The sequence below is a fragment of the Manihot esculenta genome, chromosome 1 (assembly GCF_001659605.2).
Source record: "Manihot esculenta cultivar AM560-2 chromosome 1, M.esculenta_v8, whole genome shotgun sequence".
In the NCBI taxonomy this organism is placed as follows: Eukaryota; Viridiplantae; Streptophyta; class Magnoliopsida; order Malpighiales; family Euphorbiaceae; genus Manihot; species Manihot esculenta.
Window position 1 is genome coordinate 31,160,532 of NC_035161.2, and position 12,298 is coordinate 31,172,829.

At 29.0% G+C, this 12,298-nt stretch overlaps 2 protein-coding genes across 4 annotated transcripts; one reads left to right on the forward strand and one right to left on the reverse strand.

The window, feature by feature from the left end:
- Nucleotides 1–2,060: 2,060 nt before the first annotated feature.
- On the forward strand, nt 2,061–5,492 carry LOC110609858. Of its 3 annotated transcripts, XM_043957405.1 has the most exons (8): nt 2,061–2,296; nt 2,407–2,451; nt 2,560–2,764; nt 3,161–3,220; nt 3,646–3,884; nt 4,720–4,845; nt 4,933–4,992; nt 5,081–5,492. In XM_043957405.1, exons 3-8 carry the CDS (start codon nt 2,584–2,586, stop codon nt 5,162–5,164), a joined length of 750 nt encoding a protein of 249 aa, XP_043813340.1. In that variant the 5' UTR covers nt 2,061–2,296; nt 2,407–2,451; nt 2,560–2,583; the 3' UTR covers nt 5,165–5,492. The 3 variants fall into 3 exon arrangements, with proteins under 3 accessions (XP_043813340.1, XP_043813337.1, XP_043813341.1); XM_043957402.1 differs by lacking the exon at nt 2,407–2,451 and having other exon boundaries at nt 2,064–2,296; XM_043957406.1 differs by lacking the exon at nt 2,407–2,451 and having other exon boundaries at nt 2,073–2,296; nt 3,170–3,220.
- Nucleotides 5,493–6,431: 939 nt separating this feature from the next.
- On the reverse strand, nt 6,432–9,422 carry LOC110617296 (probable histone chaperone ASF1A). Its single transcript, XM_021760009.2, has 3 exons — nt 8,954–9,422; nt 7,179–7,294; nt 6,432–7,076 (listed from the first exon to the last, which is right to left on the reverse strand). Exons 1-3 carry the CDS (start codon nt 9,060–9,062, stop codon nt 6,720–6,722), a joined length of 582 nt encoding a protein of 193 aa, XP_021615701.1. The 5' UTR covers nt 9,063–9,422; the 3' UTR covers nt 6,432–6,719.
- Nucleotides 9,423–12,298: the final 2,876 nt, after the last annotated feature.

A 12,298-nucleotide genomic window follows, 5' to 3' on the forward strand; every position in this document is an offset into this window, starting at 1 on the left:
AATTCGTGAGGTTTCATTTATATTTCTTAATTTTATTTTATTATTTACACTACGTTTATGTCAAAAAAAAATTATATATGAAAGTTCTTTAACAGAAAAAATTTCAAGAAAAATTTGGTAGTAATACTTAAAAATCAAATATGTTATTAAATTTATGTTCATATTTTTCCTTTTAAAAGGAAAAAGTTATTTTCCTAAAAAATTAACTTAATTTTCTTTTCGATTATAAATTTTTTATATTAATCAATTTTTATAAGTATTTGAAAAGTCAAAAAATGTGAAAAACATTTTACATAAAGAAAAAAATTAATAAATTTATTTCAGAAAAAATATTTTCCATTTGCTTGATGAAAATATTTTAAAAGAAAATATTAATATTTTTGATATTTTGATATTCAGAATAGAATATTCCTTGCTTGATGAAAAATATTTTGAAAGAAAATATTAATATTTTTGATATTTTGATATTCACAAAATAGAATTTATAATAGTTGTGTAAATTTGATTGATTCTAGTGTTTATCTCTTTTTATTTCTTTCTCTTTGTCATGTCTAACTACCTTTCTACTACAATCTCACATGTTCCTATTACGTACGAAACCGTCAAACGCCCTCTCCATGCCAGACGACCATTTAATTTTTCCTGGCGTACATACAGGTAGGACTGCGAAGTGATTAGGCCTGCTCTGATTTCTCATGTCACGTTATTGGGCTAAACTTTTTACTATCGGATCTGGACTTGTGAGTGATCTGATACGCTCGGCGTGTCCGGATTAGGGGCTGAAGGTGTTGGACCGGTCTGTTGAGAAAATTTTATGGGTTTTGGGCCTGTACTGTCTTTTTAGACTCGCTCCATCCAGGAGTGGTGAAACGCGACAGTCATTAATTTTCAAATGGAGGAAAAGGCTCAATTTAATTTCATGAGAGAAAAATCTTGGTTCAAAGCATGCAACATACACTTATCATAAACATTAGTAGTTAAAGCAATGGACAAAAATCAAGTATTTGTTTAGGATTACTACGGTGCAGTCTAGCAAATGTGCAAATATAGGGTAATTCTTACATATACAGGATTTTGCATAAAAATTTATACAAAAAATATAAAAATAATTTGTGATTTTATTCATTTTATGATTTAATTTATGTTAAAATAATAAATATAATATCATGCCATTAGTAAATAGTAATAATTTTATGAGGCTGTCAAAAAAGTTAACACAAAAATTAAAATATAATTATTAATTAAGAAATAAAAATATAAAAATATATTGTGATTTCATTTAATTTTATTTTAAAATATATAGTTTAATTTTTATTTTATTTATATTTTATTATATAATTTTTATATTAATATTTTTGACGATAATTAAAAATTATTATTTTTTATTAACCGCAGCATCACTAATTTGATATAAATTGAATTAAAAATTATAAAGTATAAAATATTTTTTATTCTTTCTCTAATTTTATATAAATTTATTTTATATTTAGACTATAAATTTATATATATTCAGTTTACTATAATATTTTCTGAAAGTAATATTTTCTGAAAGTATATTTAATGCGATCAATATGGCAAATATAAGAGGCTGTATATATTAAGAGAAATCTATGGACCTAATGATTACGGGATTTTAAACATTATGGTTTAGACTAAATCCATGTTGAAAAGATTAAATTTTAACTATATTAAAATTCAATAGTTAGACCTGACTCGTGATTAGAATAATATTGTGTTAGCTAATTTTTTAATGTGTTGGAAAGGTCAAATCTTTTCGACACATTAAAATTTAAATTTTTAAAAATAATTTAATTTTCTTTCTTGTTAGAATAATATTGTGTTCGGCTAATTTTTTAAAATATTTTAAATATTAAAAATTTTTGTTAGTCAATTTTATTAAGTGTTCTAAATATTAAAAAAAAATAAAAGAAAATTTTTCGCCAAACACACCGAGTTTTTTTTTTTGTCAATACATTATCATATTTTTTTTTTTAATTATTTTTGAACAAGATCACAAACAAACACTTTTATTCCCAGCGGCCTCGTACAAAAAAAAAAAAAAAAATACAGCTGCCAATGTTAGATGGATTTTCCGCAAAGCAGGGGCCCGAACCAATTCAATTCGAAGCAGGAAGCCGAACCAATCCATGGTAGACCGGGTTTCCACCAAACCCGAACTCATGTTATTGTCTCCCACAGTTCGCACTTTGCAACCTGTAAACGCTAAACCCAAAACCCTCTCTATCTCTCCTCTGTCTCTTTGACAAGCCGTCGCCTATTTTCCATTTGAAATCCGGTAATTTTTCCCACTTCATTCTCTTTTATGCTAGTTTTCTTCTAGTTTGATTCGATCGACTGAAATGGGTATCTTTTTCCTGTTTTGCTTTCGTAATTCTGTGCTAATAGATTCTAAAGAACACTGCTTTTCTTGTTGGGCGTCACGTCGTTTAGGTTAATTTCTTTTCGCTTTTGACATATATTTGTGATGTATACTCAGAAGTATGCATATTTGCATATGGATTGTTTTCCCCCGTTAATGGTCGCCGTTTTATTTTTCAGTACTTGAAGTTGATTGATACAAAGATGATAAAGAGGCGTTTCTTTAGGGAAGAACACGGAGATAGAGATGCACCCTCGGATTCATGTTCCTCTGCTTCTTCTTCTTCTGACTCTGAAGTTGAAGCAGAGGCTACAGATGAATCAGATGATTATGCTGCAGTTGCTGAGGCGAAAGGAAACAACGAATCCTGCTCCTCGTCATCTGGTTTGTTTCACATTGTGTCTTTTCTCGGTATTGCTTAGTGGGTCTCGATATTTGCTGGTGCAAGTGATAACAAGTGCTCTGTGGGTCTGTGGATGCTTTTACCAGTCAAGTTTTGGCTACTGTTGTTTTGATGGTAGTTCGAGAAACTTTGGTGCTTTATTGATTAAAAATGAGGAAGATAAAGAGAGAAATAACAAGTATCCTACTTTCCTAATTTTGTTGTTAGGCATGCCTTTTCAATGACTGGCTACATAGGTTTTGATCAGTAGACTTTATTATATACTGAATTACTAAAGTCCTCCTGTACTTTTATTGTTATCTAGTTATTTTTTGCAAGCTAATTTAACTTTTAGCAGTATTCCTGATTGTGTGTACATCTTCTCTTTCATATTTCATATAATTCAGGATACAGGAGTGAGGATATCTCAGCTGATGAGGATGATGTTAGCTCATCAGGTAGGATTTTCTTCTCCATTCAGGGTTTTAAAAATTTTTCTGGAAGGTGCAAGTGCATTTTGGATTATAAGCATACTGTTGCTTCCATTTCCTTTACATGATCTAATAAAATTCACATGGAGCTATGGTTAGGATTAAAATATTGATAGCATTTAATATATGAGTATGCTATGGGGTCTTATGGACTGTTCTGTTTCATACACTGTTACTCCACTTGAGTGCAGACTTTTATTTTTTCACTTTTGTCTTCTATTTCCTCCCATTTTGCAAGCAATGAGATCTTCACTATTTGTGGAGGATTCAAGGCCAACTTGTCGTGTTTGATTTGCCAAACCCCATAAATATATTAATATTTGAAGGCCAAAATGCATGCATTGTTTTACTTCTATTTTGGGTTGCCTGATGTCATGATGGCTCAATGTTAGGTTTTACAAATGAAGATGATGGAACAGGAAATGAAAAGAAAATCCCTGTTGGCCCTCAAATATCTGGTAAACATGGTGCAGCTATATTCAATGAAGAGTTTGATGGTGTAGCCCAAAAGGAATCACCAGCTGGTTTGCCAGATTTTGTATTAAAATTCAAATCAGTTTATAAGTGTCGTATTTGCCCCCGAATTGTCTGTTTGACTGAAGAGACTATGAGGACTCACCTCAATTCTAAGGTAGGACATGGCATGCTTCTATTTGCTTGTAAAATTGCTTCTTCTTCTTTCTTTTTTTTTTTTCTGCATTTTGACTTATCTTCTGCTTGGCAGCAACCACTTAAACTATTATGAAAATGTGGATTTAATTTTCAACCAAGGGATATGTTTATCTTTTGTTCTTTTTTTATCACGACTCTCATGTGTAATTGGCTCCTTTCTCTCTTTCATTGCATATTCCCTATTCATTAAAAGTTTAGTGTCTCACTTAAGTATCATATTTGTTTCTTTATCATTCATGTTGTTGTTAAAATTATACTTTGATAAATGATTTTTTTTGAGGTAGATGAGTGAATATTTCCTGCCATATTAAAGAACTGCGTTGAATATAGCATAGTTATCAAGTGGTTAGTGGTTCTTCATCTTCATTTTGCGATAAATAATCTTTTGCCCCTAGAATTCTTAATCATACTCTGGCCTTACATGTAAGTAATTAAGAATTCAGGAAAATATTTCAGTTGTTCATTATAACTTGTCAGTCCTGGTCCCATGTCAGTGATGGACATAATGGGAACTCCAAATAATTGACATTATGTCCAATATTGAGATAATTCTGCCAGTAATGCAAGCATTACTATTGTGCAATAATTTTGATGAGCTGGGTATTTCTTTTAAATGTTAAAATGATTTTATAGGATTTCCACCATGCTTTCAGACAGGACATATGACAGCAAGATGATACTCTCTTGTCATGATGCAGATGAAAGTATTTAGACTAGCATGTGCTTTTCAGCTCCTAGTATTTGCTAATAGGTTTTTTTTTTTTTTTTTTTTTTTTTTTTTCCAATTGTTGTAGAGACATACTCGATCTGAGAAGTTGCTGAAGGAAAATAGGTTGAAGGCCATGCTCAACAGTGACGGGGAAGTAGAGAACCAGGAAACCCCAGCGGAGATGCATGACCGAATTGTAGCTCTTGCAGAGGTTGGTTCTTAAATGTGGATTGCCAAATTGAATAGTGGATTGGAGGTTGGATACTAATTTAGCTAGACTAATTTAAAATTTTGCCAGAATAAATCGAAAAAGAAGAATAAAGGGCGCCAACGACAAAAGAAGAGATCAAGGAAGAAGGTATGAATGCTCATTTGAAGACAACCAGTTGTTTTATGTGATTTTAATATTTCTATGAGGTTGTTTTGATCCCTTAACATCAATGCAGAAAGGGGAAGATGTCCCAAATGTGGAGAAAACAAAAGGATCAACAAAAGCACGAACCAAGAAAAGGCGTAAAAGTGAGAACTGAAGAATGCTATATTCCTGTTTGCTGTAGGGAAGGAAAAATTGCCAGTACTTGCTCTGCAGTTCCTCAAGTATGATTATTATGGTAGTGGCAAAGTGGCTATTGTCTGTTAAAACTTTTTCCTGCTTTTTCATTATTGGTTTGAAGGATATGGATGCGTAGCAGCCTCTCAGTTTCGGCTGTTTCAAGGCACTGACTTGTATCTTTTTTCTTTTCTTTTCTTTTTTTTTTTTTTTTTTTTTTTTTTCTGAATTGTTCCAAAGGATTAAATGTTTTTGCTGCTCAAGTTCTTTAGATATGTAATGAAACTAACATTATACTCTCGTACTTATTTAAGTTTTTCTTTTCTGAAAAATATTTTATTTCTATTTACATAGAGTAAACCATTATGTTCCGTTGAAAATTAATATTAATTATAAAAAATTTTTAGGGATGCTCTTATTTAAATCATTTCGTTTTTATTATTATTTGATAGATCTGTTATGATTCTCTTTATTAAGTTTCATAATAAGATAGGTAAGTGGCGCAAGAAATCTTAAATTTTACACTCATCCTTTGTTTTTATTTAATATATTTAACTGTAAAAATTAATAAAATAATTAATTAATAAATTTTTTAAAAAAATATTAAGAATATTTTAATATATTTTTTAAAAATAGAAATCAATTAATAAGTTTTTTATATTATAAAAATTAAATGTTAAATGTTTTTTAAAAAATAAAATTTTCTATTTCAAATAATAAATTTTGTACAGATTTATTCTGAATTATGTAATTAAATTAAATTACGTTAAATTTACTGTATCTTATGTCGTTAACCATTTATGTTAAGCTTAACCCAGTTATTACTTCAACTTTCTAGTCACCATTCATTTTCGAATTAAGTTCCAAGAAGCTTTCATACCTAAATTAAATAAATATTTTAATTTATAATAAAATACCAGAGAACTACAAGAATTTTATATTATATGGTAAAAATTTATCTAAAGTAACATAATTTATCTTTCTTAATATTTAAAAATTGTTTTTATCAAAATAATATTATAATATTGAATCAAAACTTATACATCAAAAGACTAGCTCAATAACACTGATATTATCAAACAAGATAATATTATCCTTTCCGCACCACAGAGACCATTTTTGCTGTAACTGATCTGCAAACGTAAAATATAACTCCACAATGTTGTCAGTTTCATCATCGAGAGCAAAAATGTTTCTAACGAGAATTAGCTCAAGCTTTCTAAAACTGGTTTCAGCAAGCACTAAAATTAAGAAATCAAAATACCAAGATAATGAATTTCGAGAGTATCTTTGCATATGATCACAAACATGTGGAATCCAATAGGTATGAGCGTAGTGCTACAGTGGTTCAAGAAGAAAAGACAGCCTGTTGGAACCAGGGTATCTATCACCAACATTTCTTCCTACAAACATTTGGCAAATTTGAATAAATAGTTCCCCAGATGCCATTTATCAAAAGCATCACTTAACTTATCATGACATAAAATTGCATGGGAAACTTCGAAGGCCGTCAATTGGTGAAATGGTCATTAGAGTTAAGGTCCATCCCTATCTGAACTTTGATTGGGAGAAGGTGGCAAAGGTTCTTCATTTCCACCAGTTTCAGCGGCTTGATCATGTGCAGGAGGTTGCTCAGCAGCTTGGGCGTTCTCAGGATAAAAATTGATGGGAAACTTTGTGACCCTTGGTTTGTCAGACAAAATGTTTCTTTGAACCTTATCAATTAACACTTTTGATGGAGGTTCCTCTCTAAGTTGTTCATCTTCATAGTCATTGTTAACATAGTATCCAACTCTAACAAACTCTTGACCCAGATAGGAGCAGGTCAACAAAAGCACTGTCACGCCAATAATATCTTCTTCCCGAATCTTTGAAGGATCTGGTGGATCTGCCTGGAAGGCATTCAAGCAGAAGATAAATCAGAATTCTTTTAAAACGCAAGACAAACAAGAGTCCAACAAAAAGAGTCAACACAATGGTTTAGCAAGCATTGCCTGCAAAACAAATCTATAGTTTCCAACATTGACAGGCCCAACAAGAACGCTCTCCAAAAGTTGATCATATGTCTCATCCTCAGCTGACCCCACGTAGATTAGTTTCCATTCCAAATCTGCATTTAGATGACAAAATTACTATAATTAATATTCGCAACAGTTTCAAACCCATAAGACATGCATGAGATGTGGGCCTGATAAGCATGCTATCCTGCCAATCCAAACCATCTTACTAGTTTTATATGCTCTTTATCTATCTTCTTCCAAAGAAATTCGACGGTACTATTCAGGACATGATGTTTCCTCAAATCGAGTCACAACTCAATACCCAATAGAAATTCAAGTCTATCCTTCAAAAACCTAAATGCGAGGTTCCCTAACCTGAGTCCTACTATCATGAGCAAGTATATAATTTGATTCTTCCCAATCATACTTGCTGCAGTTCCAACTCTGATTTATGGTGGATTTGACTTGGTGTAAGAATTGGCAAAGCTGGTCCTATGCCTAGATAAAGGGAAGAATATTTAAAAAAAGCTGACAGCAATTTAAAATTAGTTACATCTCCAGGACAGGATTCTAAAGGCTATAGTTTGGGATAAAAACTCAATTTTGATCTATTGCATATTTCTTGTTGTTTATTTAATTGACTATTCACCAGATGGCAAGTCCCATAATGAAAACTTTTATGCATGAATGTACAGTACAAAGCAACGGGGCTGCAAAACAAAGTCAAAAAGAAATTCTGAAGTTGAAGATTAAGTCTGCCTAAAGTTGTCATAACTTAAGCCTCAGTGCTAATCTTGTTGGGGTTGGATAAACTGACCACATAATATTTAAGAAAGACGTGCAATAACACTCACAATCAAAACTTAATTTGACAAAAAGTATTCTAATGTGTAGATGGAGCTTGGCATCTAAATCAAAAACATGAAATTACTGTTCTAATACTAATTTGAAAGCCAAATTGCCAGAGGTGTTGGTCGCATGCTTGCTTATTTGGTACTACAAAACGCTAATAATTACAGCCAGGGAACAAACATAAAACTGCCAGGCATAAGTGGAATAGAGATGATGGGTCTAAAACTGTAGAAGGTCAGAGCGGCAGTTACCTTCCTGTGGCAACTTAAACAATGGACAGAAGCACGACAAGAACAGGCTTCATAACCAGCCAACAAATCTTTTTTTCTTGACTAAATTTTTCTAAATTACAAGTGAGGTGATGATCAAGAACCAGAAGATAAACTGTACATCTTGACTAAATTTTTAATCTTCATAAGGGTAACATGCAAAACTATAAACAAAATTTCATATTATTTATAAAATTAAGGGGAAAGCCTGTTCATTATGGAATAGGACCAAAATACATTGAACAATTCAACAACTATCTCAAAACGCAAGTAAATACATTTTTCTCCCTTGATTACAGTATAATGATTGTATTGCTATTGATAGTCAAGAAGGATATCTAAGCCATCAATCAAAGTTTTATGATCTGCTTGACCTCGTAACGCCAGTAACCATCATCAATGTCCATTAACTTCTGTTCAAGGTGTTTTCATTTATTTCTCATCAAGTTATCCAGCAAATGCACGTAAATCAATACCCTCATACCCATCCACTAATTCTTCTCACCAATCACACATACCCAATAACCTCCAAGGCTGGTTTAAAAAACCCTAAGATAAACATCAAAAATCGAATAATCCTTCTTGAAAAAAAAAAACTACAAATTCAAATAAGTGGCAATATAGATGGAGAAAAACACAAGGAATTACCATCTTTAAGGGGCGTCAGACACTCGTAAGAGATCTCGAACTGAAACGGGGACAGAAACGGAGCCGGATTATCTAGTACAGTAACGTTGGTGATATTGACAGCGCTCATTGCGAATAGAGATCAAATTGAAACCCTAGATTCGAAAAGCCTCATCTAAAGGCGTAAGAATCCAGGAAAGAAAGGAAACAAGCAAGTAAAAGGTGATTTAAGGGAATTAGAAGTCCTAGAAAATGAAGGAATTTGAAGAAAAGCAAAGAAAAAACAGAGGGAAAGTGATGGGGAATGAGGGAATTGAAGGTAAAAGGGCATGGAGAATTGCAAATGGCGGGAGATTGGTATTGGGTATGAAAAAGAGGGAGCGGGAATGGAATTTCAGAATTCAGACTTAGGGCTTACTTGGAAAAGGTCTGCTGCTGCCAACACCTCTACTCGCATTTCACAATTGAATTGGATTCACGAGCTTTCAAGTTTCAAGGCCGTTTTTTTATTATTATGGAAAAAAAAAAATAGTGTTCTTAAGGATTAGGTTTCGTATACGTATATGATACTATTAATTATTTTTAATTTAACAAAAAACAGATATTTTTGTAAAATAATTTATTTAAATATTAATGTCAAAAAAAATTTCATATTTTTAATTTTATTATAATTATATTCTATACTTTTTTATTAATTAAAATCTAATTTTTATTATGTCACTCATTACTTTAATATTATATCAGTGTGATACGTCAAGAAATTTTAATATTAAATTAATAATAATTTAAAAATTTATAATAGAATTATATCAATATTAAAATATAAAATTATTAATAATTTAAAAATTTATAGAAAATTATGATAAAATTAAAAATATATAAATATATAATTATTTATTTTATTAATTTTTTTAAAATTTATTCTAAATACTAGTATAATTTAGAAAAAGGCTACGGATTAGTATTATACTTGAAATGAAAGATAAAATAATAGTTTTAAAAAAATTTCTAAAAAATATTTTATTATTTTTAATATTTTAAATAAAATTATATTAAATATTATTTTAAATTATTTTTTAAATAATTATGACTAATATATTTAATAAAAATTAGTTGATAATAATTTTAGCTAAAAAAAGTCAATATAAATTATTATTATAAAATAATTGATAAAAATTTTAAAAATTAAATAATAATATAAATAATAATTTTTATATATATTTAATAGTCACTTAATAATTTTATAAGTTTGATGGATTGTATTTAGTTAAAAATTAAAAAAATAAAGTTTAATTAATAAAAAATAAAAATATATAATGAAATTGTAATAAAAATAAAGTATAATAATTTATTTTATTAATTTTAAATTTTAAATATATATTGTAGTGATATAATATTGACGTGATAAATGATGCAGTAATTCTATTAATTTTAAAAAAAACAATAAATATAATTGAAATAATTTTAAATAATTAAATTTTAATTGATAAAAAATATAGAATATAATTATAATAAAATTAAAAATATAATTTTTTTATTATTAACTCTTAAATTAATAAAATAAGGAATTACTATCATTATTAATTATTAATTGAATTCTGACCATACCTGAATGAATTCTATTGAATTATAATATTTAAATATATTTAAAAAGTTTTTTTATTTTCATATAGTATGTGACGAGTAAGACCAGCCGTAGGGCTACAATTTTTTCATTCTTGTTTGTTTGGTATAAGTAAGACTGATTAAAAATGAATATGAGAAATTAAACACAACCTCTTTTTGATATAAAATAAATTTATATGAAGTTTATTATAGTAATTGCGACACAATGCAAGCCCATGTTAGGAGATATTCAATTTTGTTTACTTTTATTGTTAAAAACACTAAATTTATATTTTTATGGCTTTATTTCGCAATAATTTTAAAATGAGTGTTTATTTAAAAAAAATAATTAAGACATTCATATTTAGAAATTGAAGGATTAAATTTTAAAAAATTATTTTTTATTGTATTTGCTAACAACTACCCATTTCAAAAATATCTAATATTACTTAGCATGGTCCATATAATTATTAAAATAACATATTATTATATATTCTCAATATCGTAGATTAAATTAATGAAATATTTTATTAGTAGTCGAAATTTTTTTATTTAAAAATAATAAATATTATCAAAAACTTGAAAAATATAGATCCAATTTCATATACAAAAATAAAAAAATCTCTAGACTTAAAAGCAAAGAGAAATAAAATATGCTCAGTTAAAATCTAGAGATCCAATAAGCTGAATTTGGTGAATAAGCTTTTTTTTATCAGATTTTTTTATGATTGCTTTGGCTGCTATAAGAAAATTGAGAAAATTAGGACTTGTGTAAAAATGATAAGAAAACCAATCGAAAATCAAGGAGGTAGTCCAGTGATGAACCATCCTAACCACGGAACGCTAATGACTATCGAATTCAACTTAAAAAAAATATAACCACACAGATTTAAACCATTTATATTAAAATTATAACTCAACAGATTTATGATATCAAAAAAAGCGATTGGATATGCTTTTCAATGATCTAATCGTATTTTTCGAGCTCTGCTCTGTAAATCAAAATCATATCTCTTTCGTCAAAGTAAATAATAGCACCAAATTTATGAGTTTATCATTCCGCGCGTACAAAGTAAAACCAACAATAAACACTCTAAAAACTAAAAGGAGAAAAAAAAAAGATTAAGAAGAACCTTCGCAAATAACTATTGATTTGTGTAAGAAAAACTAGAGAGAACAAGAAAAAAAATAAAAATCAAAAGAAAAAATCACTGAAAAGGCGGAAAAGATGATCTATCAGACAGGAGAAACCAATGTGCAGTAGAAAAAGAGAAACCGACACTCTAAAAAAACACAAGACTTTTTAAAAGAAAAAAACTCTAGAGAAACTGGAGAGAGAAGTCCATTTGACTTTGACCACTAGAGTAATAATTAAAAGAATAAGCCTATTATCACGCTTATATTCACCAGATTCACAATCTATTAAATATATTTTGTCAATAACCACCATTAACTAGTAAAAGTAATTATTAATTTATGAATGATGAAACAAAGATCAACAGAACAAAATAAGGTTTGTTCTGTTAATTTACATTTTAATAGCAAATGCCTCACTGTAACAAGGTTTGCTTGTTCATGACTGTAAGTAACTATTCTGAAATATCAAAATCGACTGATGCTTAATTTATCAATTAAAATAATTTAATGCCATATTTAGACTACTTCTTACCATAAAATTAACACATTAATGTATTTTTTTTTCTTTGGTCAAATATATATTTAATTTTAGCATGGAAATATAAAAAATCAAACTGTTTAATT

Coding starts and splice junctions, on each gene's coding strand:
- LOC110609858 (XM_043957405.1), top strand. CDS start 2,584: ATGATAAAGAGGCGTTTCTTTAGGGAAGAACACGGAGATAGAGATGCA. Junction 3,221..3,645: donor GGATGATGTTAGCTCATCAG/GTAGGATTTTCT, acceptor GCTCAATGTTAG/GTTTTACAAATGAAGATGAT. Junction 4,993..5,080: donor AGAAGAGATCAAGGAAGAAG/GTATGAATGCTC, acceptor ACATCAATGCAG/AAAGGGGAAGATGTCCCAAA.
- LOC110617296 (XM_021760009.2), bottom strand. CDS start 9,062: ATGAGCGCTGTCAATATCACCAACGTTACTGTACTAGATAATCCGGCT. Junction 7,295..8,953: donor TCTGACGCCCCTTAAAGATG/GTAATTCCTTGT, acceptor ATCTAAATGCAG/ATTTGGAATGGAAACTAATC. Junction 7,077..7,178: donor ACTATAGATTTGTTTTGCAG/GCAATGCTTGCT, acceptor AATGCCTTCCAG/GCAGATCCACCAGATCCTTC.